At 48.6% G+C, this 22910-nt stretch overlaps 2 protein-coding genes across 7 annotated transcripts; one reads left to right on the top strand and one right to left on the bottom strand.

The window, feature by feature from the left end:
• Positions 1–793: 793 nt before the first annotated feature.
• tcerg1a (transcription elongation regulator 1a (CA150)) lies at positions 794–17959 on the top strand. Of its 6 annotated transcripts, none has more exons than XM_023844661.2 (21): positions 794–922; positions 1825–2044; positions 3060–3212; positions 3952–4228; positions 4333–4614; positions 6773–6835; positions 8135–8335; positions 8548–8657; positions 8762–8850; positions 9361–9521; positions 10006–10084; positions 10885–11023; positions 12306–12395; positions 14291–14409; positions 14509–14659; positions 15442–15606; positions 15693–15875; positions 16401–16580; positions 16869–16952; positions 17059–17159; positions 17297–17959. In XM_023844661.2, the coding sequence occupies exons 1-21, from the start codon at positions 876–878 to the stop codon at positions 17496–17498; spliced, it is 3096 nt and encodes a 1031-aa protein (XP_023700429.1). In that variant the 5' UTR covers positions 794–875; the 3' UTR covers positions 17499–17959. The 6 variants fall into 6 exon arrangements, with proteins under 6 accessions (XP_023700429.1, XP_023700427.1, XP_023700428.1 ...); XM_023844659.1 differs by having other exon boundaries at positions 8741–8850; XM_023844660.2 differs by having other exon boundaries at positions 8545–8657.
• Positions 17960–18099: 140 nt separating this feature from the next.
• On the bottom strand, positions 18100–20197 carry gpr151 (G protein-coupled receptor 151). The gene has a single exon (XM_023844669.2). The coding sequence runs from the start codon at positions 19844–19846 to the stop codon at positions 18566–18568; it is 1281 nt and encodes a 426-aa protein (XP_023700437.2). The 5' UTR covers positions 19847–20197; the 3' UTR covers positions 18100–18565.
• Between the last annotated feature and the right edge of the window lie 2713 nt (positions 20198–22910).

Here is a 22910-nt window from a genome sequence, read left to right as displayed (position 1 = left end):
TGCAAATATCTCCAATCCATTCGTTTTAAACAGTAACTGTACAACTGCCAAAATAGATTGTACCTTTTCGGTGCTTGATATATATCAAGTATGCCGATACCAGATGGATCCATTAACATGCCATTAGGTTTGGGTAGTGTATAAAATTATTTTGGCTGCCGAAGGGAGAGATGGATCGATTGATTGATTGGAGCCCTTTCCATGATCAGGAGCGCTGAACTTATTGAGGTTTCATGATTAAGGTGAGAAACTTTAGGGAAAGATGACATCGGCTTGTGCGCGACAGTGTGTCCTCCCCAGCGTCTATGCTTCAGTATTTATATGTTGTTTTCTGGCTGTAGAGCAAAAGCCTGTTGTTATATCTAAATGAACTTATATGGATAAAGTAGTACAAATAACTTTTGCAGTAGTCTACTGAACAATGGGGGAGGGGCGCAGCTACGTTATACATAGAACAAAACAGCTGAGGAAAACAGCAATTCCAAAAAAGACTTAAGTATAGCATTTCGCAGTTTAATAACACATTACGTTAAGCTTGACAAATAACACAACTTTTCAAATAAAAGCAGCAAAAGATGGGAAAATAGTTTCCTGTAGAAAACGACGTCCATTGCTTCGGAAGTTACGCCGCTGAATACTAATAAGCAGCACCCTGCTTCTACTTTACACGTGACCTACGTACGATATGATTTACTTCCCGTTTTCAAACCACGGAGACAAGGCTCCACCTGATTGATGAATAGTCCAACCAATAAAATCGGCATAATGACACTGTCCCTAATATTGACAGGAGCGACAGCCTATAAGATGCTTCAGAGGCCGCCCTAAGTACATTTGCCGGAAGCTCAGGTCCAGTTCTTGGTTGTTTTCTTGTAATGGCGGATCACGTAGAAGGAGACGGGATTGGTTTCGATGAGAACAGGTTAGACGATTAAAATACGGATTTCTTAACTTAACTACTACAAGCTCGTATAAAAGTTATTTTTAAATATTTGCTATGGTTACCTTCCATTCCAGATTATGATGTTTTTAGCTGGCTTGCTCACTTCAGTAAAGTTGCCCCTGTCGCTAGCTGTTCAGCTAACGGCCAGAAACGGCACGCTGACTCCGTGCTGTGCACTCCGCCGCTCTCGGCTGGCTGTTAGCCGGCACTCTGTGCTGGTTTTGGGTTTGAGTTGTCGCCTTATACGAGTTACCAGTACCGTGCTGTACAGCTGTCGATGTCTCGTCTCCTGCTGAACTATCTGCTGCATGCATACAAATATATACGTATGAATGAATGGGGAGCCCGATACTGCTGAGAATGAGGCCGGTGTGTGTTATTTCTGATGGGAGAAGGCCGCCCGGCCACTGCCCTCCTACCGTCTCTCTAAGCCTGCTGGGACTGAAAACTCCCATTTTGCCACGTTAATACAATCGGCCACCCAGCGTAAAATATGCATCTTTAAATATGGTGTTAAGCATTTATTGTCCTTTCCCATTGGTTATTGATGGCACGTGATATGGTTACTTGTGTATTTTGTGTTTTAAATGTAGTGATCGACATGTTTAATGAAGGTGTTGTTAGTTACATGGCTTTATAGGTGTTTACCTGTATGAGTAGTGGTGAAGTTTAAGCTGTTGGTCAATTATAGTTTTTTCATTCCTGATAGAAATTGACACTATGGATGGCCTGTAAATTGAATGAATGTGAAGTTGGGATGCTTTTGTATGCCTCGAATCTTGGGCTTGCATCAACTACCATCCTTTTTTTGTGATGGCTGGCCTCATCTGAACAGAATGGCCCTTTGTCTGTCTGACTTTCATGACCCATTTCTTCCTCAGGATGGCAGAAGCCCTTCGTTTTCGTGGCCCTGCTCCCCCCAGCCCAGTGATGCGGGGCCCTCCGCCACTGATGAGGCCCCCGCCCCCTCCATTTGCCATGATGAGGGGCCCACCCCCTCCTCCACGGCCTCCATTCGGACGTCCACCATTCGACCCCAGCATGCCGCCCATACCTCCTCCTGGGGGTATGCCCCCGCCGGTGGGACCCCCACACTTACAGGTATGAGAGATTCGGGCACCATACAGAGCTGAGGTTGTCTCCAATAAACAGTGATGGTGTCCAGTTCTGTCATCTCTGACGGCCAGTGTTTGTGCTCATTGAATACAACCTCTCCTTCTGGCCCGTTACGCTCGGACCCCGTCCGACCTCCTCTCCGTCTGGCCCGTTACGCTCAGGGCCCCGTCCGACCTCCTCTCCGTCTGGCCCGTTACGCTCGGGCCCCGTCCGACCTCCTCTCCGTCTGGCCCGTTACGCTCGGGCCCCGTCCGACCTCCTCTCCGTCTGGCCCGTTACGCTCGGGCCCCGTCCGACCTCCTCTCCTTCTGGCCCGTTACGCTCGGGCCCCCGTCCGACCTCCTCTCCGTCTGGCCCGTTACGCTCGGGCCCCCGTCCGACCTCCTCTCCGTCTGGCCCGTTACGCTCGGGCCCCCGTCCGACCTCCTCTCCGTCTGGCCCGTTACGCTCGGGCCCCCGTCCGACAACCTCTCCGTCTGGCCCGTTACGCTCGGGCCCCGTCCGACCTCCTCTCCGTCTGGCCCGTTACGCTCGGGCCCAGTTCGACCTCCTCTCCGTCTGGCCCGTTACGCTCGGGCCCCGTCCGACCTCCTCTCCGTCTGGCCCGTTACGCTCGGGCCCCCGTCCGACCTCCTCTCCGTCTGGCCCGTTACGCTCGGGCCCCCGTCCGACCTCCTCTCCGTCTGGCCCGTTACGCTCGGGCCCCGTCCGACCTCCTCTCCTTCTGGCCCGTTACGCTCGGGCCCCCGTCCGACCTCCTCTCCGTCTGGCCCGTTACGCTCGGGCCCCCGTCCGACCTCCTCTCCGTTTAGTTTAACATTTGCAACGGGAGGTCTGGTCCGTCTGACCTATGTAAGCCCAGTGCCTGCTGTGTGAGGAGACCATCTCCTCATCGCTTTGTAAAATATTTCCTGTGTCTAGCCTGCTGTATATATTTTGTAAAGATTGATCCCACACATCGGTTTAATTTGTCGTGTCTATGTGCCTCTATGTGCCCCAGAGACCCCCATTCATGCCGCCTCCAATGGGCAATCTGCCTCCCCCCCCTGGAATGATGTTCCCCCCTGGAATGCCCCCTGTACCCTCCCCGGGGGGGCCCACGCTACCACCTGCTGAGGAGATCTGGGTGGAGAACAAGACCCCAGAAGGGAAGGTATGCATCTCCTCAATGTGACTCAAGTGTTACTTAACAGAGAGGAATCAAGCTTTGTGATGTTAGACTTGAGGAGTCTTATCCACAAAGGGCCGGTGTGTGTGCAGGGTTTTGGGGTGACCTATAGGTCAGCTGTTCAAACCCAGGTGTGAGGACTCTTCAGCCAATCAGTCCACTAATTAGTTAATTAGTAATCTAATTAGGGAGTTGCGGAGAAAACCTGAATACTGTCTGGATAAGATTGGCAACCCATGAATTAAGGTGCCTTCCATTTATCTTGGAGCTGGGAATGATGTCACATCCGTGTTAACCGTGTTCCAGTAGAAGAAGTTGGAAAGACATTTAGCAATACCCAGTTCTAGCCAGATTCATTGTTAGCCATATCAGTAGATTACTCATTATGTGGTCTTTGGCATATATAAACAGCAACAAGTCCACATTTAGTGGTTAGACAGTTCTGTGTCTACGACTGATACAAATAAGGCACATGTGAAAATAGACTGTTTATAACCTCAGTATTTCACTTCTGCTGATGAAGGGCACAGCCATCTTGGATTCTGAGGTCGGGGTTGCAGTGGTTTCTCTGAGTTTCCAAGTCAGAATTCCGACTTGAGGGGGTGTTCCTGTTGTTGAAGTTTCCCAGAGTTCCCTGCTTCACCTGACATGTTTCTGCGTGGCTTGTGCTTTTTGATGGCATCACCACTGAGTCCTTCACCTTCTGCTTCCCCCTGTCGTCAAGGTGTACTACTATAACGCCCGTACCCGGGAGTCGGCCTGGACCAAGCCGGATGGAGTGAAGGTAATCCAGCAGTCGGAGCTCAGCCCCCTGATGATGTCCCAGGGAGCGGGGCCCTCGGCCGCAGCCACGGCCTCGCCCACCAGCCTCCCGGCCGCCGGCTCTGCTGCAGCAGCACCTGCCGCCACCCGGGCCCCTTCCCCAGGCTTGAGCTCCAGCAGCCCCGTGCCCAGCAGCAACAGTGCCCCTTCCTCCCCCGCCATCTCCCAGCCCATTGCCGGTAAGTGCCACTTGGGCTGTGTTTCATGGATTTTTTCTGAGGCATTCTGGGTATTGGTGCTCGTGCCCCTGCTCTTGACGGGTCCTCTCCCTGCCCTACTACAGCCCCACCCACCACGGAGATGTCCCCCGTGCCATCGTCACCCTCTGGTACAGGGGCTCCCCCGGTGGTGACGGGGAGTATATCTGCGGCCGCTGCCACGGTGACACCGCTGCCAGCTGTCCCTCAGCCGCTCCCGCAGCCACTGGCGCAGAGTCTGCCGGCGCCCCTGCCACACGGCGTGCCACACGGCCTGCCCCAGCCCACCGCCGCCATGCCTGCCTTCCCCCCCGTCATGGTGCCGCCCTTCCGGGTGCCCCTTCCGGGGATGCCCATCCCGCTGCCGGGTAGGTGCCCGGCTGCTGTGCTCGCCCCCCTCCCTCGCTCCAGTGCCATGGCCCATTGCGTGGGGTTCCTGCCCTCTCGGATGTTGACATCAGACCCCCCCCCCGCCCCCCCAACACACACACACGCCCTCCTTTGAGTTCCTTCATGCCATCTGTCCATACTAATATGTATGATATTCATGATGTTCCATCTAGACCATCTGCTTGCTGATCCTTCTTCTCCGGTTAGATGTTAGCTTCTGTGGTGTCTGGTGCAGCTCCCATTCCCATAGCTGTCGTGCTTGTGAGTTGCTGGTCTCTGCCTGCTTGGTATCCAGGCCGTATGCTTATGATGTGCTACCTGCTTCACAGGTTTGTCACTTTGGACAAAAGCGGCTGCTAAATAAATAAGATGTTAAGGCTTGATTTCCAGCTGCTGAAGCTGAGCTGCTGAAGCTGAGCTGCTGGACTTGGGGCACATGAGGAGGTTTTCTCAGGGTTCCCAGTGAACCTGCCCCACTTTTCGCCGTAGGCTGGCTGGCAGATGCCTGCCGCTTTTTGCCTTGGGGCCATCAGGACTGTGGTCTGGATGATAAGAGAATTTCACCTCTTCTTTTATGATGTTGCCCATGAATTTCCTACACCCTCAGTGGAGTAAATGGAGACCTTAATAGTTGCCTTCTTTCTCTGTAAATAATATGGTGCAGTCAGTTTATTAATGCTTGGTTTGGGTGGCTCACCAAAACCAGTGGCCAGCTTGGCATCACTGCTCAATTGCGAACCCTAAATGTGATGATACAGGGGGCAATGATGCTGACCAATGTTGCTCAGACTTTCCTTTTGATATTGGGCAACAATTTTTTTTGACAACTTTAATTGGCAGAGGTGGCTGGGGAGAGGGAGGTCTGGGTATCTCTCCTGACATTGCTACCCCCGCGGTCCGAACCCCAGACAACCGGGTGGTGATGGATGGATTTTAATCGGCAGTGGGCTACTTTTCGTGATCATCCAGATCCAGATAAGTTGCCCTTTTGTTTCACTTGGTCGGTCACCGGCAACATCGCTCACAAAGTTGCTCTGACTCCATCACCTTAACATATCCTGCATAGCCTGAGAGCTGATGCAGGCTCAGTGTTTCACTACAGTCACGGCTGGCTGCAGCAGGACTGTCTGTGATGCCACAGTGAGCGCTTTCCTGCAGGGTCATTTCTGCATACTGGGAGGACAGTGTGGCCCAGCACACCGAATGGAAGCCAGGGATTGGTGCACACGTCTGACCGGTGTGTGTTGTCTTCAGCTGATGCAGGGTACTTGATGTAGTTCATATAGATGAGTTGTATCCTTCTGGTCAGCCAGCTGTCGGTGATTTCTGCATCCCCCTCCCCCCGCCCCCGATCGGGACTGTTGCCCTTCTCGGCTGTGACCCTGTCCATGCTTTCCGAGTGCTGGGGGGTGGGCGGGTCAGAGCAGCACTCCCTCATCTTCTACCTCCGATGAGGTGATTTCCTGCTTATTTTATGCTTTTATTTCCTCTTGCAGTGCTTGTGTTGCTGGCACTGTAGGCTCAGCGACTAGGTTAGCAAAGGCCATGCTTGTGTGTGCGTGTGCAGTACAGCCTTCCCCGGATTTGCACTATACTGCACACGTGTTTGGACTGGGCTATCACTCTATGCTGGTTCCCATGTATGTGACCTATAAATGACAGCAGATGTTTATGTACTTTTTCATGTAGGGGTAGATTAACAGGCACCTAATGCCTGCTGGCAGCATGGCACAGAGTGTCCAGTAGGTGGCAGTCTGTGCCAGTCATTGCTGAGTGGCTCATACTGGTACTTCCCTGCTCCAAAGAACATGACGTAAGTTAGGGATTTACACTCTGAGGTGTGCTACCGTGTTTTTTTTCCCCCGCTTAATTCAGCCCCACTCCAAAACTTTGCCATTGTTTTATCATATTAAAAACATGTTTAATTCATTTATTGATTTTGGGATAAAATCCATTCCTTTGTGTGATTCTGCAAGTGCTGCTTGAGTCCCCTGTGCTCGCAAGATGCTCAGAGAGCCCCTCACCTGCCAGCCAGATGATGGGAAGCCCTCTAGCTGTAAATATCTATGCGTGTATGACCTGTCTGAGCGGCCGGCAATTTCTGTGTCCAATATGCTTGCTTATCCGTTCTTGCAGGTGTAGCAATGATGCCGATAGTCAGCTGCCCCTATATAAAGACAGTCGCTCCCAACAAAAACGGTAATTCCTTCCAAAATCTCCAGTGCAGTTTTTATTCTGTTAGTTGGCATGTTAGTGGGTGTTGTGACGCTGCCCTTCCTCCTGTGTCTGCCCTGCACACTTGCACACTGTCCACAAGGAGGCGCTGCTCAGGATACTTTGATCTGATCTGCTCTTGTTTAATATCAGACATGTCCGCAGAATTTAAGTGGTTTTATGTTTCTCCAATAGTTAAGGCACGTCCTGAAAACTGTCCTGCTGGAAAGATGCAGTGATCCAAATATTCAGCCAAGCAATGAGATGGAACCTGAATGGTCTGTCTGCTCCAGACCCCATTCAGCTCCCGATTCGGTGGCTTTGCTTGCTGGGGTGATTTGGTGGAATCTGGTGGCATCTTCTGAAACAGAGCCAGGTTCAGCTCACAAACATGAGCATTTTTATGTGTGTGTGTGTTCATTAGCAGCGGCTCCCTTATTCATGGTGGCTGTTTGCAAATCTGTGCCTAAACGAAGCTTTATTTCGAAATTCATCAAGTTGTCCTCATTGCCTTCGGTAATTGGGGTTTCAGTTTGAAAGGAAAGGCGATCTTACTGTAGGTGATGAGTCATGGCTTTGCGACTTGTTTTAACGGAAAGTGGGTTTGTAACTTTGCTAGTCGTGTATATTAGAGCTTAGCGATATTGTGATTGCCCTCATTTTCTTCAGTCATCTTTGATCACGCTTTAGCCTTTACTTCTGGTGGTGATGGGCGTTCTTGTCGTTAATTTTCTGTTTACCTGGTTCATGGTTAAACTATCGGTTAAGAAGCTTATTGTCCCCTGATGCTGCTTACATGGCAGCAGATTATTTATTTATTTATTTTAAAGTCATTGGGTTATTTGTCTCAGATCAGCGAATGATTGTTTCATATCTTACTGGCTTAACTGTAATCTGTCCCCAGTCATACTTCGATACTCATGAAACTTTTGTATTGAATCACCTGTGAAAAGAGCTCTTCCCAATATTGGCCTGAGAAGTGGGGTTTGCAGGCAGATCCAGCTCGGACCTCCAGCTCTCTGTGCTATAAAACTTTGTTGGCAGAACAAACTTTTAGGTTGTTTCTCTTTGCGAATGGCTCTCAAGGTGCCAGTGTCCATTGACCCACTTGAGGATCATGTTTCTTCGAGTTCCAAAGGGTCCTCTGCTAGTTGCGTGTTTGTTTTGTTTTGCTGGTCTCGGAGTGGGCTGGGATCAGTGAAGTGGTTGTGGATGGTGGCCTGGCCGTGGGCCGAGCTGCTGCTACTCTCTCACACACCTGCCTGTGCGTGTGGCCCTTCCCAGGTCTGCTCCCCAGAATGGCTCCTCCCCTGGTTCCCATGATGCACCCACAGATGGCCATGGCGGCAGGGCCTGTGGCGCTGGCCGGGACTCTGTCCCTCTCAGAGTGGTCCGAGTACAAAACGGCCGACGGGAAGACCTACTACTACAACAACCGGACTTTGGAGTCCACCTGGGACAAGCCGGACGAGCTGAGGGAGAAAGGTAAGGTGGTTTGGCAGCTTCATGGAATGCAGGCATACATGCACCTTTGAGAGACACGGGTTGGTGTTGCGGATGGTTATTGGACGTTTTCGGCTGGTGTTCAGTATATGGCTCTTCCAGTTGGAAAATGACTGGTTAGTGATACTGAAGGATTTGGTTGTTTCGGCTGTAGGGCTCTTAATGAGCTTTGTTTTCTCCCCCCACCCCAGCAGACAGGGATGGGGAAAAGGCCAAGGATGGCAGATTCTTGTTGGACAATTCTGATCTGATGGACATGGAGGATGACGAGCCTAAGGTGGATGCTCCCAAGGACATGAAAGAGGTACGTGTGCTCTTTCTCTGGCGGCCTCGGTGCACCGTGCCTTACGGCGTCCTCCTCTGTGTTTTGTGACTGGCTGCTTTTAGCTCCACGTCGCCTTTGCTCAGGAGCCCAAGGAGGAGGAGATGACCGAGGAGGAGCGAGCTGCTCAGAAAGCCAAGCCAGTGGCCACCACTCCCATCCCTGGCACCCCCTGGTGTGTAAATCAAATCAAAAAACTTTATTTGTTCCCGAGGGGCAATTTGAGGCACGTAGAGAGAGCAGTGTTGCACAGACACAAAACCAGACATTAAAGAAATAGAACAAATAAAATAAAATAAAAAAATCAGAATAAAAGTAATAATAATAAAAATAAGTAATAAAATGATTCTCAATATATCCATAAGGTACAAAATTGCAGTTGCAAGTAAGTAAATTAACTTACAATTACATAAGGTACAAAAATGGGGTGGTCAGTAGGTAGTGGGGAATGAGTGGTCTGCACCAGTCTGTGCCCTCCCACCTTCCTCAGTTTATCTGTGTGTCAGAAAGGTGGAATGCAGGTGGGTATGCCTAAGAAACGTAAAGTCATTTATTTGGGATGCGTTGGGGACTGTTAAGGTTCGGTTTCGTCGTTGAGCGGCACTGATCAGAAGCTGAAAGGGAAGCCGTGTTTGCTGAGCCGCGTTTCTAGCTGAACTTTCCGGCGTCCGTTATCCTCCGGCAGGTGCGTGGTTTGGACCGGTGACGACCGCGTGTTCTTCTACAACCCCACCACCCGGCTGTCCATGTGGGATCGGCCTGAGGAGCTGATGGGGCGGGCTGATGTGGACAAGAACATCCAGGAGCCCCCCCATAAGAGGGGTCTGGAGGACAGCCGCAAGTTGGGTGAGCCCCGTGCCCCGGGGGACAGGCGGGTCCTCGCCCGGGTCCGGCACTGAGATGGTGCCTTAGATGCCCAGGTTCAGCTGGCTGGCTGGTTTTGTGTTTACTGAACAGCGATGGTGGGGGGGCACAGTAGCCCAGCAGGTAGCATTATTACCTCATATCTCCCAGGTGGGGGGTTCGAGTCTCGTCCGCACTCTGTGTGTGTGCAGTTAGCCTGTTCTGCCCATGTTGTATGAGTGCTGTTCATGCGTCATGGCTAGTTAGCATCTATGAATTGTCTGTCTGTCTCTCTTCCCATTGCATCAGAACTTTCTTCCCGCGGTAGCTGTAACGCATCCATACAGTACGTTGCCGGGTCTTTCCTAATTATAGAAAAGCACCGAGTTCTGTGGCCTGTGCTTATCTACAAGTGACCCATGCCCCACTTTGCCAGAAAGAGGTGTTTGTGCAAGTGCAATGGCTGACCTGCCCGTCCGCTTCCTAGCGGGCGTGAGCCGAGAGGAGCTGGAGGCGGCCGCTGCGGAGGCCATGGAGGACGAGCCCATCAAGGCCAAGAAGAGAAAGTAAGTGATCCAGAGCCCCGCGTCCATCAGCGACGCGTCGGCCTTCGGTGGCGCCGCGCGAACCGCACCATGCATGCTCCTGCCGTGATAACCATGTCAGCGGGAAATCAAGCTGAATTTGTCACGTAACGACTCGTCAAAGTGAACTGTGCATCTGCACCTTTTTTAACATGAATATGAACTGCTAGAAATTGGACTTTGACAGTTCTGACCCAGCCTACAATGAGTGTATTTAATTGATACCTGCCTGTCTTGGGGCGTGATTTTTGTTATGCAAATCCCTGCTGTCCAGGATACCCAATCAATCAGTGTTTCCTGTCAGAGGTCTGCCTCTCCCTGCCCCAAACGGCGGTCTTGTTGCGCAGGGGAATATTTTTCAGGGAACGCCCGTAGAACTGGTGAGACCAACATGGGCCTCTAAGGTAACACCTACTCAGCCTTCTTCTAGACTTTTCTTACAGAGGAACTCCAGAGGTTCTGCAGATGTTAGTTGCGTTGTGATTGTGGTCCAGTGAGACGTCACGATGGGAGCCTTAGATGCCCCACAAGCCACCTGTAAGATGCGGAATGTGCTAGAGCTGTACTGGAACTGTACTGCTAAGGTAGATAAGGGGAGAGAGTAACAGGTTAGCTGAGACAGTAGATTGGTAGAGAAACCGTTCGCCTGCTGCCATGACCTAACTGATGTGGAGCTCACCCCCATACACCCCCCCCCCCCCCAACCACCACCGCCGCCTGCCTCCCCCCCACCCCACCCTTTGGCGATCGGGCATCCTGATGTCCCCCATGTCGTTCCGCAGGAAGGAAGAGATGAAAGAGGCTCCTGAGGCAGAGAAAGAGGTGGCAGTGGAGGCGGAGATCAAGGCGGCGCGCGAGCGGGCAGTGGTGCCCCTGGAGGCCCGCGTGGCGCAGTTCAGGGACATGCTGCTGGAGAGAGCGGTAAAGCACACTGCAATGCAGCCGCCGCACTCGTGCGGCTCGTAACCGGCTCTGTAATGTCACACACACAAGTCTAAGTGGAAGCCCCCAACGTACTACCTTCAGTTTATATTTTATACCCTTTCGCTGTTTTTCTCTCTCCCCCCCATCCTGTCCCTCCCCCATTCCTTCCTCTGGTTTTTGTGCTTACCTTGATGTCTTATTTGTGACATTTTGCTGGAAATGTTTCTTGTAGCTGTATTGTTTCTAAGTAATTGAATGGTTTTTGGTGGCAAGTGCAACTTACTGCAAGTCCAGGTATTTTGCTTCCAGCAGATAACACTCAGTAATTATTTAATTGGGTATTACTTAAATTACAGTAATGAGACTGTCAATAGGTATTGGTGTATTCAGCATGTACTTCAGAATGACCAGTCTTACGGTCTTTAACCTTAACACAATATTTCTATGAGACTGATGTGTGAGACATGGGAATTCCTTTTTCTGATGCATTTTGTAATTAGTAGACTACCTAGAGATGATCAAATTGCAAAATTCTAAACTTTTAAATAATTGACATGCTGTCTGCTTCAGTGTTATGAAACATTGCATGTCTGCTGAGCAAATATGCCTGGACTGGCAGTGCCTGTTGCAGGTAAAAAGAAGGTTTTTGCTGTGTCCTCTTTGATCTGATGACCTATCTGAGGGTTCCGGTTAGCTAACCTGAAGCAGCGAGCCGTGCGTTCCGCTCTCTGAGCAGGGGGTGCCCACAGGAACCCTGTCTGTCCATCCAGAGGGTCCTTCCCTCTCCGTGTATCTGACCCACGGCATTACTGTCACTCTGACATTTTCTTGTTTGTTTTCAATGCTTTGCTTGCAGTGGGGGGGGGGGGCGGGGGGGGCAGAGAGACCCCGGAAAGGTTGTCGCCCTTTTAAGCTGTGTCCCAAAGAGCAGATGAAAAGCATTTTTAGCGGAATCAAAAGGGCTGATCTTCAAGGCCGGCGTTCCCACTAAGGGCACTCTCTGCAGTAGGTGCTTTAACGGGGTAATTGGAGAGACGGCCTTTTTTGCTTAATTAGGCCGTTTCTCTGTGCCGATTAACGGTCGGGGAAAGGTTCCGGCCGCCCCCACGGGAGGGTCCTCGTTCATTTGAGACGGTGGCCCTGGCGATGAAACAGACGGCGCTGGCCTGCCACAGTCACCTTGTTATAGCCGCCTCATTAAGGCTGCTCTGACACACCTGCTCTTTCACCTTTGCCTTGCCCCCCAACACCCTCCCCCCCCGCCCTGCCCCACGCCCAGGTCTCAGCCTTCTCCACATGGGAAAAAGAGCTGCACAAGATTGTGTTTGACCCACGGTACCTTCTGCTGAACCCCAAGGAACGGAAGCAGGTAATGTGTCTGCGCTCCAGTTACACTCTTAGTGAAGAAAAATTACCATTTTGTACCTTTCAGGGTCACTGGGCTTATACCCTAAGGGGTCTGCAAACTGTACCCTGACCGCAGGTAAATGTGCCTTTTTTTTCTGACCGTGAACATTATACCTTCTTAATGTGATCGCAGACTCCTTGTCTAGTCCTGAAATGTCATCATTCGCATTTTTTTTTTGTCCATTGGGGAAACACCCCAAGTATCCTTTTGCCCAGTCTGAGGAGCTGACATGGTGCGAGGTGATGAGACACGACGGGACAGACTTGTAACGTTCTGCTGACCCGAGTAGGATGCCGTCACCTGGAGCTGCCAGAAACAGTAGCTTGCATAGTCCAAGTAGTTGTGGCTCTGCCAGACCGTTATTCCATAAGAAATTCCATCTTTTGTCATCTTGGTGATGGTGAAGACAAACGTTTTCACAGCTGCCATTTCCAGGACCTTCCTTAACTTTGGTTATTTCACCACAGGAGAAATATAGGCATGCTTAAGGCTGGCAAGTTTAATTTCAAATTGAAATATATTAACTTGTCACCTTAAATATGTTAATGCAAAGAAAAATAGTACATGTTCCCCTCTTTACACCCCAGTTGTTTTTAATTAGTACCTCCCGGTGTCTGTATTTCATTCAAAGTACAGTCACATTTCAGACCGTTTAGCGTTTTTACCGTGTATAAAGTAGCTACTAACTAATGATAGGCGTCTGCTAACATCAGAGCAAGTTTAGCGTTAACCAACGACATGTGAGGTGCAGTGATGCTTCTGTTCTGAGCAGTAGAGGGCAAACATTTCAGTTGACATCTCGGGCATTTAAGCGGCACTGAAATCTGCGCTGCAATACGGTCCAGTACATACCGATCTTATAGGAACTGGTGCCATACTAGTACCGGGGTTTGGTACCCAACTTTACATTTAATACATTTTATCTTACACTCTAAGGGGATCTGTGTATGTAAACTGCGAGTCATTGGAAGTCTTCAAGGTAGCGGTGAAGCACTCAAGACTGTACGCTTCTTTTGGGCTGTAGTTAGGGCTGTCACGATCACGTCACGATGTAATCGCGGTCATCACGATCACGTCACGATGTAATCGCGGTCATCACGATCACGTCACCATGTAATCGCGGTCATCACGATCACGTCACCATGTAATCGCGGTCATCACGATCACGTCACCATGTAATCGCGGTCATCACGATCACGTCACCATGTAATCGCGGTCATATGCTGCATGCGCAGTCATCAAATGGCAGGTTAAGCAGTTTAGGAGTGTGCTTAAGATATTCATGGGATGCGTATTGTGGCACCCAAAAGTTAGTGATCTGTATAAATTCAGCGTATCCTTATGTTTGCTAAATTCAGTTAGCGGAGTACACTACTAATTTGCTTACCAAATTCTGGGCGTAACTAAATGTCCATAAAGTACCGAAAAGCCGGCATCCAGACAAATGTTTCACCCGCCGTCTAAAGCCCTGGTGGTTACGGCACGTGCCATATAATAACGCTGCAATTTAATCGTGATCACCCTAGTTGTAGTACACATGCCCTGATCTGCCAGAGAACACGGTGAATGATGAGCCACCTGAACCCCCCCCAACATGGTGGTGGTATCGTTTGCCTCTATTATCTCATGACTTCTGTTGACATTTTAGTCAGGTGGCCAGATTCTGGAATTGTGGTGGAATGTTAATGGAGCTCAAACATACGTGAGGTTTTTGGTTGAATAGATGTCATCATCTTCGGGAAGGATTTTAACTGCCCCAGATAGTTCACCATGCACCCGTGATGCTTCTTTGGTAACTGTATTCATTCCTCTCTGTGGATGCAGACTTACTTCAGACATATTTGTTGGCCTTGTAGGTCTTCGACCAGTATGTGAAAACTCGTGCTGAGGAAGAGCGAAAAGAAAAGAAGAACAAGCTCATGCAAGCCAAGGAAGAGTTCAGGAAGATGCTGGAGGAAGCAAAGCCAAATATCAGGCAAGCCGCATAGTACTGTCTTAAAAGTCCTCTGTACAATGTTTATGAAGTGAGAACTGTCAGTTTTATTGAAAATATCCCCTGGATGTCATTTTCCAGGATGACTTTTAGCGAGTTCGCTTCAAAACATGCCAAGGATGCAAGATTCAAGGCCATTGAGAAGATGAAGGACCGGGAAGCCATGTTCATTGAGTTCATGACCGCTCTCAGGAAAAAAGAGAAAGAGGATTCCAAGAGTCGTGGAGAGAAGGTGAGCTGGCAAGACTAGTCAGGGGGCTATTAACTGGGGGGGGGGCTTGGGGAAAGTTGGGCGCTGCTGATGTGCCCTTGAATGGGCCAGCATAGGGGAACCCAGACTCCACAATCTGTAGCCAAGGCACTGTCGTACGACATGAAGGTACTTGGAGTACTTAATTCCAGGGAAGCTTCCTAGGAATAATAAGGTTTGTTAGTTCAATGCTTTTCTGAACACTTCTCTATATACACATTTTCACTACTTTTATTACTGCTACCCAAAAGCTTTTTCGATGCAAATCCCCAGTGTACCACGGAGGGTTAATGGTTATAGTGACTGGTATGATTTCCTCTAGGAAGAAAAGGTCACCCATCAAAGATTAATGACTGTGAAATGTCACCTTCCAGGGACAACGTAAGGGTGGGTGGTGCTCTCTGAGGGAGGGCCCCACAGTCAGTCACCCTCTCAGTGACACTGGCTTGACTGCTCTCCAGGGCACCGTTAATTACCACCGTACTCACGGGAGTCAATAGGTTATTAGTGACCTCACCTCAACTTGGACCAAGCTCTTATGTGTTTGGAATTTCAGCAGCTTCCTGTCAGATTTGACTGGGAGAGTAAGCATCTTTGTTAAAAGCTGTCACTCGGGGGGGGGGGGGTACTTCTGCTTTTTATGTGGCTTCTTCTTGTACATTGTAATTGTAGCTGTGCTGATATTCGTCACATCTTTTTAATTACTGGTGTGGAGCTTGTTTGAATGGGAGGTGTTGAGTGCGTGCTTTTCCTCCCCATGAAAGATGAAGGTTGACTTCTTCGAGCTCCTGGCTGACCAGCACGTCGACGGCCAGCTGAGGTGGAGCAAGGTGAAGGACAAGCTAGAGGGTGACCCCCGCTATAAGGCCGTGGAGAGCTCGGCCATGAGGGAGGAGCTCTTCAAGCAGTATGTGGAGAAGCTGTCCAAGGTGTGCTCAGCTATCCATAAGCACAGAGTCACACGCTGAGGGGCTGGGGTTAGTGTGAGCATGACCGTGTGCTTCTGGGGCTGCAGAACCTGGACTCCGAGAAGGAGAAGGAGCTGGAGAGGCAGGCGCGGATAGAAGCCAGCCTGCGGGAGCGGGAGCGGGAGGTGCAGAAGGCACGCTCGGAGCAGACCAAGGAGATCGACCGCGAGCGGGAGCAGCACAAGCGAGAAGAGGCCATCCAGCACTTCAAGGCCCTCATGTCAGACATGGTGTGTAGGGTCTCCCATCCTTCCACAGGTTCCAAAAACCCAAAATCTGGCATCAGAAGGGCCTGAATTCATGTCCATAACCCTACTGCATGGGTAGGCAACCCTGGTCGTGGAGCGCCGGTATCCAGCAGGTCTTCTGTCTTACCTGAGGAGTTTGTCTGCCTAAGATCAGGTTGCTCCATCAAAGACTATGTAGGATAGAAGACATTCTGGACACTGCCACTCCAGGACCAGGGTTGTCTCCCCCTGCTCTACTGATTACTGATTAGGAAATTGTCAGATAAGTTAAGACTGCTATGAAGGCTGTGAGTCATTGTTCACTGGCCCCTACTTTCCCCTGGTACTTAAAAGTAACCGTGTCCTGTGTCAGCTTAAAGCAGAGGCATCGGATGCCCAGCAAACAGATGTGGTTTGATGCAAAGGTTCCTCCATTTCCCCATTCATGTACATGGACCTTTGGTTGAACTTTTGCAATCTTCTTGTACTCGAGTGCGATTCTCTGATTTTTGTCTTTGCTCACGCCAGGTACGATCCTCAGATGCTACGTGGTCGGACACTCGGCGGAATTTGAGGAAGGACCACCGCTGGGAGTCGGCCTCCCTGCTGGAGCGTGACGAGAAGGAGAAACTCTTCAACGAGCACATCGAGGCGCTCGCCAAGAAGAAGAAGGAGCACTTCCGGCTGCTGCTGGATGAGACCTCTTCGGTTCGTCGGCCTTAAAGCTGCTCCCTTGAATCTGTTTTAACACATATTTGGGCATTGCAGATTATCTGATCCAAAATTCAGTGGGTCAGTGAAGCTTCACCGCTGTTTGTTTAACATCAGTAACTTATAAGAAGGATGATAGCTAAGTGAATGCTTAGCATAATGCTAACGTCTTATTTACTCAGGGTTAATGGGTATGCTAACCAAAGCGGGACTGCGAGTCACTGAAGCATTCCGGCATCCTCTGTCTTTCGGTGTTTTATCATTATCTCTGTTTGGGCATCTTAGATCACACTGACGACGACGTGGAAGGAGGTGAAGAAGCTCATTAAGGAAGATCCCCGCTGCATCAAGTTCTCCAGTAGTGACCGGGTAATAAAAAAGAAAAGAAATTAATTTGCTCTCTGCTGTCTTTTGGGTGTGGTTTTGCTTGGTGTAACTTGCCTCTTATGTCTGGTTTTACCTGGCTCTGTTACAGAAAAAGCAGAGGGAGTTTGAAGATTACATCAAAGACAAATATATCACAGCCAAAGCGGATTTCAGGACACTCCTGAAAGAGACCAAATTCATCACGTACAGGCGAGTTGCTGTCTGAGCTGCTCTTTGTCGAAGTTGGTCCTCCTGTCCCCTGACTGGTCGGCCCTAGGGGTCTCATCTCCCTGTGATATTTACCTGCCTATATTTTTTGCCCCCCCCAAAAAATGGGGACTGCTCAGGTCCCGGAAGTTGATGCAAGAGTCAGACCAGCACCTCAAGGACATTGAGAAGGTCCTCCAGAACGACAAGCGATATCTGGTTCTAGAGTGCGTCCCAGATGCACGCCGCAAGCTCATCATGTCGTACATCGAGGATCTGGACCGTAGGGGGCCGCCGCCCCCGCCTACCGCCTCGGAGCCCACTCGACGCTCCACCAAATGAGGGGCGCTCTGCCCCCTCAGGCTCCCCCGGGGCTAGCGGCGTGGCCGCACCGCAGCCTGCAGACTGCGCAGTATTAGCTAACGTCATCGTGACGAGGAGCATCCCAGCATCCATCCTGCATCACCTTATTCTCCAGATCACCAAACCCAAGATCTATGGACTCCAGGCGATGGTGATACCCTGACGTGTTCTTCACATCCGTGGTTACGTTTGGCGGTCCAGAAACCATTAAAACTATTTTCTATTTCTATTTTTATTTTTAGTTGTATGTATGTGTTCCTCTACACATACATGCTGGTATTCTGGAGATGCTAATTCTAATGGTGGTGATGACTGATCTTCTGACAGACGTCATTAATGCTAAAGTACAGTTTGAATGTCTAAATGTTTCCTAAAATTACTTAATTTTGATGTTGCGGTTTCTGTATAAGTTTACTGAAATAAAAGCAGCCTTCCATTTTTTTTTTATAAGCACACATAACGTTCAAACAAAAACACAATATGGCAGGTAGACACTGGTTTACTTTTATTACAAGGAAAGAACTTTATTACAAAACTATAGTTTCAAGACCATGCACAGAATCTCTTACTAGTACACAACCCTCCCCCTCCAAAATAATTCCTACAACATTCTTGGGAGCAGGTGCTATATATATATCATATATAATAATGTAAATGATTATTTACAATGGTTTGTAACACTGGATAAGCAGCTGTATGTGTAATATCTGCAGTAGGTTTTATATCCTGCCTGGAATTGGCAGGTCCACTGCGATGCTGGGTGTAGCAAAGGATTCATTTGAAAGAGATTCTTAAGCTTTGTTGAATGGGTTGGTTTTGTCAAGTTTTTATACATAAATGTATTTAAAATCACACACCAAATCACAGCTAAAAGTCAACAAATTACATCTCAAGAACAAATCCAAAGCTACTCTAGCAATACCTGCGTGTGTGTGTCTTTTGGTAAAGCCCAGCTCTACGAGGTCACTCTGTTGTACTCGCTGCCTTTGTTTGAGTGTGATAAACCCTGGCCGGTGTTGCAGTTGCCTGCAGCGATTCTGCGCATTTTATTTTTTGACTTCTGTTGGGTCCTGGTGCTCCCAGGGCACCGGGTCGTTCACATCAGTCAGCGAGTTGGTCTCGCGCTCTTGCCAGAACTGCTCCACGTCTGGCAAGACGATGCCATCCTTGTTGGCTGGACTCTCGGCGTCCGTGCAGCTGTGCTCCGCATCCTGGTCCGGCTTGGTCTCTGCTGGGCCGGACTTGCGGGGAAGCGCTTGTCCTGCGGCAGTTTCGGGTCTGGGACAGGGGCACTTCTGAGCCGTAGGTGTGTGCGGTCCCTGCTTGGCCTTGGGCGGGTGTTTCCGGAGAGTCAGCCGTCGCCACAGTCCTTTATAGCTCTCGCGGAACTCCTCGGACAGGGAGAGGACGATCATCAGGTTAATGAGGGAGATGGAAAACATCAGCAGCTGGGAGGAGAGCGTGAAGACGAGGGGCGGCGACGGGGCCGCGGTTTCTGTAACGTGGTGCCTCCACACCCAGGACACCCACTGTGGCAGCCACATGGTTGCCGTGGTGACCGTCAGGCTGAAGAGCATGAGTGTCAGTTTCCTGGAGCGTATTTGTGTCCTGAGGTTCTGGGTCTTGCTGCCATGCCGCTGACTGCTACCATACGCCCTCCAGAAGTAGAGCAGGGCAAAGCTGATGGGACCGCAGAAGGTGACCAGGGGGTACGCCTTGATGTACACAGACATGAACCTCAGAGTGTTGGGTGGCACGACTTGGATGCAGACCATTCTGTCACCATCTTTCTGAAGCACTGCAAATAGCCATTGGGGGACTGCGATCACACAAGCCAACAGCCAGGAGAAGAACAAGATGACCAGCACGGTTTTGCAGCGGATGCTCACCTGCTTCAGGGGGTTGCTCACATACTTGTAACAGGCTTTAGCCATGATGGCGATAGTGAAGCTCTTCGCTGCCATGCAGGAATGCAGGAACCAATCGCAAGTCTTGCACACGAACCAGCCCAACGTCCAGCTCGCTCGCGAGAACGTGGCAGCCTTGAATGGGACTGTAAAAGCCAGCACTAGACCATCGGCAAACATGAGGTTGAGAATAAGGGAGTTGATCAGAGACAGTTTGCCCTTATGGGCATTGGTGAGGAGTACCCCCATAGCCGTGAGGTTTCCAGCAAAACCCAGGACACAGATGATCCCAAGAATGACTGGGATGAGCATTTTGAGTTCCCGCGAGTCCAGCCGTTGATAGGAATCCCACTCGGTAAACGACTCTGTATCAATGGTGCTGTTATCATTGCTTGAGTTAAGATTTTGCAGTTTATCCATTTTGTATCAGCTGCAGATCCAATATACTTCAAATGAAGGAAAGAAAAAGAAACGGTGATTATTATTTCAAGGTTAGAATCTTAGGATTTATTGTGGAATTTAGTCCAGCGACTCGCAGCCCCGTCCCTCGGCGATGGGTTTATCGGTCGGGATGATACTACGGGCTCTGTGCGCGCATTTATAAAGGTACAGTTTGATTGACAGTTGCCTTCTCCAGCTGACTTTAAGCGTTTCCTTTACCTGTTGCGGTAACCTCATGGGGCCAATTAATATAATCATTAGCAAAACCTTAGAGAAAAAAACAATAACCCCTACTATAATTAATGCTTCCATCTAATAAAACTCGATCCTGGTCTTAGAAACTACTATATATTCTTCTAAATGTTTTATTTGAGGTGAGTTCAAATTGAATTAAAACTCAAGATTCGGCTAGATTTCATTAGATACATAGAAATGGTGATGATTTATTTCAACTGAAAAATAGAAATGAAATCAACAGTACGTATAATTTGAATACCTATTTCCCGTGGTTTCTTGGGTATTTCCAAGCTTTTAGAGCTATAATTTTAGCTTTTTAATAAAGCATTTTGATTTATTATTATGCAATAAGACTACAGTTCATCGGGAAGCATTTGTAATATATCACATGCGTCACCATCATGTTTGAACTTAATTTTTATTTTCTTAATATATAATCTCTTTTTTGTACTCTCGTAATAACTTAGGCCTCGTAGATAATAATGAGGATTCCTTGCTAATGCATAATTATGCTCATAGTGGTTTTGTATACGTATATCCTACATACTCTAGTCTGATTCTAACACCGACGCTAATTCGATAAAATGAACACATGGTGGCGATGTTGCTTAAATGTAGTATCTGCGTTTTGGCGGATTCTTGGTTGTATTAATGTGGCTTTTGTAAGCAGATGTGTTATGTCTGGGTAAAACGTCGGCTTTCTTGACGGCAGAAGCATGAATGAAGTCCGAATAAATTTCACCGTAAGTACTGGGTTGGGGGATGGAATGCTGTATCCCTAGTCCACTAATTATGGTTCGACGAGGATCTCGAAAACTAATCCAGTAGTTTTTCTGCTAAAAGTATGAAACTTTAACGGAGTCTTGTGTAAAAAAAAAGAATAGCCAGTAATTACTAACTGCAAATCGAAGATTTCCAGCCTGGCACACGTGTTTCATTTGGCACATCACATTGGGTGTCCGTGTTTAATCCGCACTTGAAACCACGAGAAATAGTGGGTTTGGCGAATTTCGTTTTTCACCTTGATCTAAAAATTTTCCCTTCTTTGCATTTTACCTCGTCCATACGCATCTTATTTACCGGCTGCTCTTTATCGATCAATCCTAGTGGAGCTAATTATAACACAAATGAGATGATGGAGCGCGGATGCTGCAGTCAGCGCGCGGCGAAGGGGCGCCGTGCAGCATACGGAGAGGGAGGCTGGCGGCGCGCGGGCTAATGAACCCGCGCTTTCTCCTCTGCATTACATGCATAATGGAAAATGTTTCATTTGAGTAGCTGACATCAATATTAAGACGTAATTGCACATGTGAGGCGGATTACTCAGTTCAAATTGCATTGAGGGATATAAATGAAACGTCAGGTATGCTTATCGGAACGCTTTGTATACTCTTTGAGGCTTGCTTACGAAGTGGATGCTACACACATCGCTGGTTATCGGACATCTTGGTCATCCAGATCGTGATCACTATGCCTGACGAACTATACCGTCTTCTTTACCGACGGTATTCATGGCATCATTAATGACAAATATTGGTGTTTCACAAATTTCAAGCACGTATTAATCTTCCTGATTGATATAGCTGAACCGCTGCCTTAGCTCTGATTTTTGGTAAGCAGTGTAGCTAAGATCGAATTGTTTAGAAAAGAGGATTGTGAGTTTTCGTAGTCTCAGCTCAAAAGATCAGAACTTCTGAAATATCGTTTCACGCGATTCTTTAACATTACGATTTAGTTAAAGGAAAATTAGGGCGTAATTAGAAGGCGGCTCAGATAAAAACTGCTTCTGGTTAGCTTTAAAAACGTGCCTGTTATGCATATGGTATTTAAAAACACTGAATACAGCAAAAGTGTCTAGTTTATTCTTGTATTTTAATAACTCTAACGTGGATACCAGTTAGTAATGAAGCCGACCACAGGCAACGTAAAACGCATGCATGTACAAGGACACAATCATGAACCATGTTCAATACATAGATGACAGTTTGCCTACCTGCGTTTCTTTAAGCTGCGGGAAGTAACCCGTACAATACAAGGGGAGCACGCAGGTATTCATGTCTTTATGGGGACTCTCATTTCTGTGGGCATGACCCTATTCCTATAACCAAACAAGACTATTGGCATTTTTCGTTTATTGATTTCATTTTCATATATATATATGTGTGTGTGTGTGTGTGTGTGTGTGTGTGTGTGTGTGTGTGTGTGTGTGTGTAAAATAAGGCTTCTGAGCCTTATTTATTCCATGAAACATGAAAGACTAATCCTGTATGTCCACTGGAGTGTGTGGGAAGTGCCGCATTGCTTCTAAAATATTCACTGTAATTCATAACAAGTCTACGCAATATGTGAAGTGTAAGAAATATCTACACCTTTATCTTATTTGTGAATCTTGAGTTTTATTTGTACAAACACATTCTCTCAAAAATTGCAATCCAGAGCTAATAATCATATCCCAGCATGGCCAGAATTCAATCAACAGCCCAAGTAGTACAGTGAGAGCAAGCATTTCTGGGATCATGTTTGGGAGCCATTGTTATAACGGTGCATCCATCTAGTTATCCATCATCTTTCTATCCATTTATCCAGGTGATGGTCATATTGTGAGATGTTTAAATGCATTTGATGTGTGTCTTAATTAGGCCCCTGTGGACACTTAGATCATTGTAGGTTACCGTCCTGCTGTGTCTGCATGACGACTTTGATGTTTTCGTGATTATGCCTGCTAGCATTCCACATGTCCAAAGACTGACTAAACTGAAATGTCATTATGCAGAGTACTATCAGCAAATCATTTTAGTCCTATGAA

This window comes from Paramormyrops kingsleyae, chromosome 10 (assembly GCF_048594095.1).
Source record: "Paramormyrops kingsleyae isolate MSU_618 chromosome 10, PKINGS_0.4, whole genome shotgun sequence".
Taxonomy (NCBI): Eukaryota; Metazoa; Chordata; class Actinopteri; order Osteoglossiformes; family Mormyridae; genus Paramormyrops; species Paramormyrops kingsleyae.
Note: the sequence above shows the minus strand (reverse complement) of the source record. Positions and strands in the feature narration are given on the sequence as shown.

What these genes read in the sequence shown, in the direction of transcription:
- tcerg1a (XM_023844658.2), top strand. Translation starts at nt 876, where the DNA reads ATGGCGGATCACGTAGAAGGAGACGGGATTGGTTTCGATGAGAACAG. An exon ending in GATGCCCATCCCGCTGCCGG is followed by an intron (nt 4,615 to 6,772) that starts GTAGGTGCCCGG and finishes CCGTTCTTGCAG; the next exon opens with GTGTAGCAATGATGCCGATA. An exon ending in ATCAAGGCCAAGAAGAGAAA is followed by an intron (nt 10,085 to 10,884) that starts GTAAGTGATCCA and finishes GTCGTTCCGCAG; the next exon opens with GAAGGAAGAGATGAAAGAGG.
- gpr151 (XM_023844669.2), bottom strand. Translation starts at nt 19,846, where the DNA reads ATGGATAAACTGCAAAATCTTAACTCAAGCAATGATAACAGCACCATT.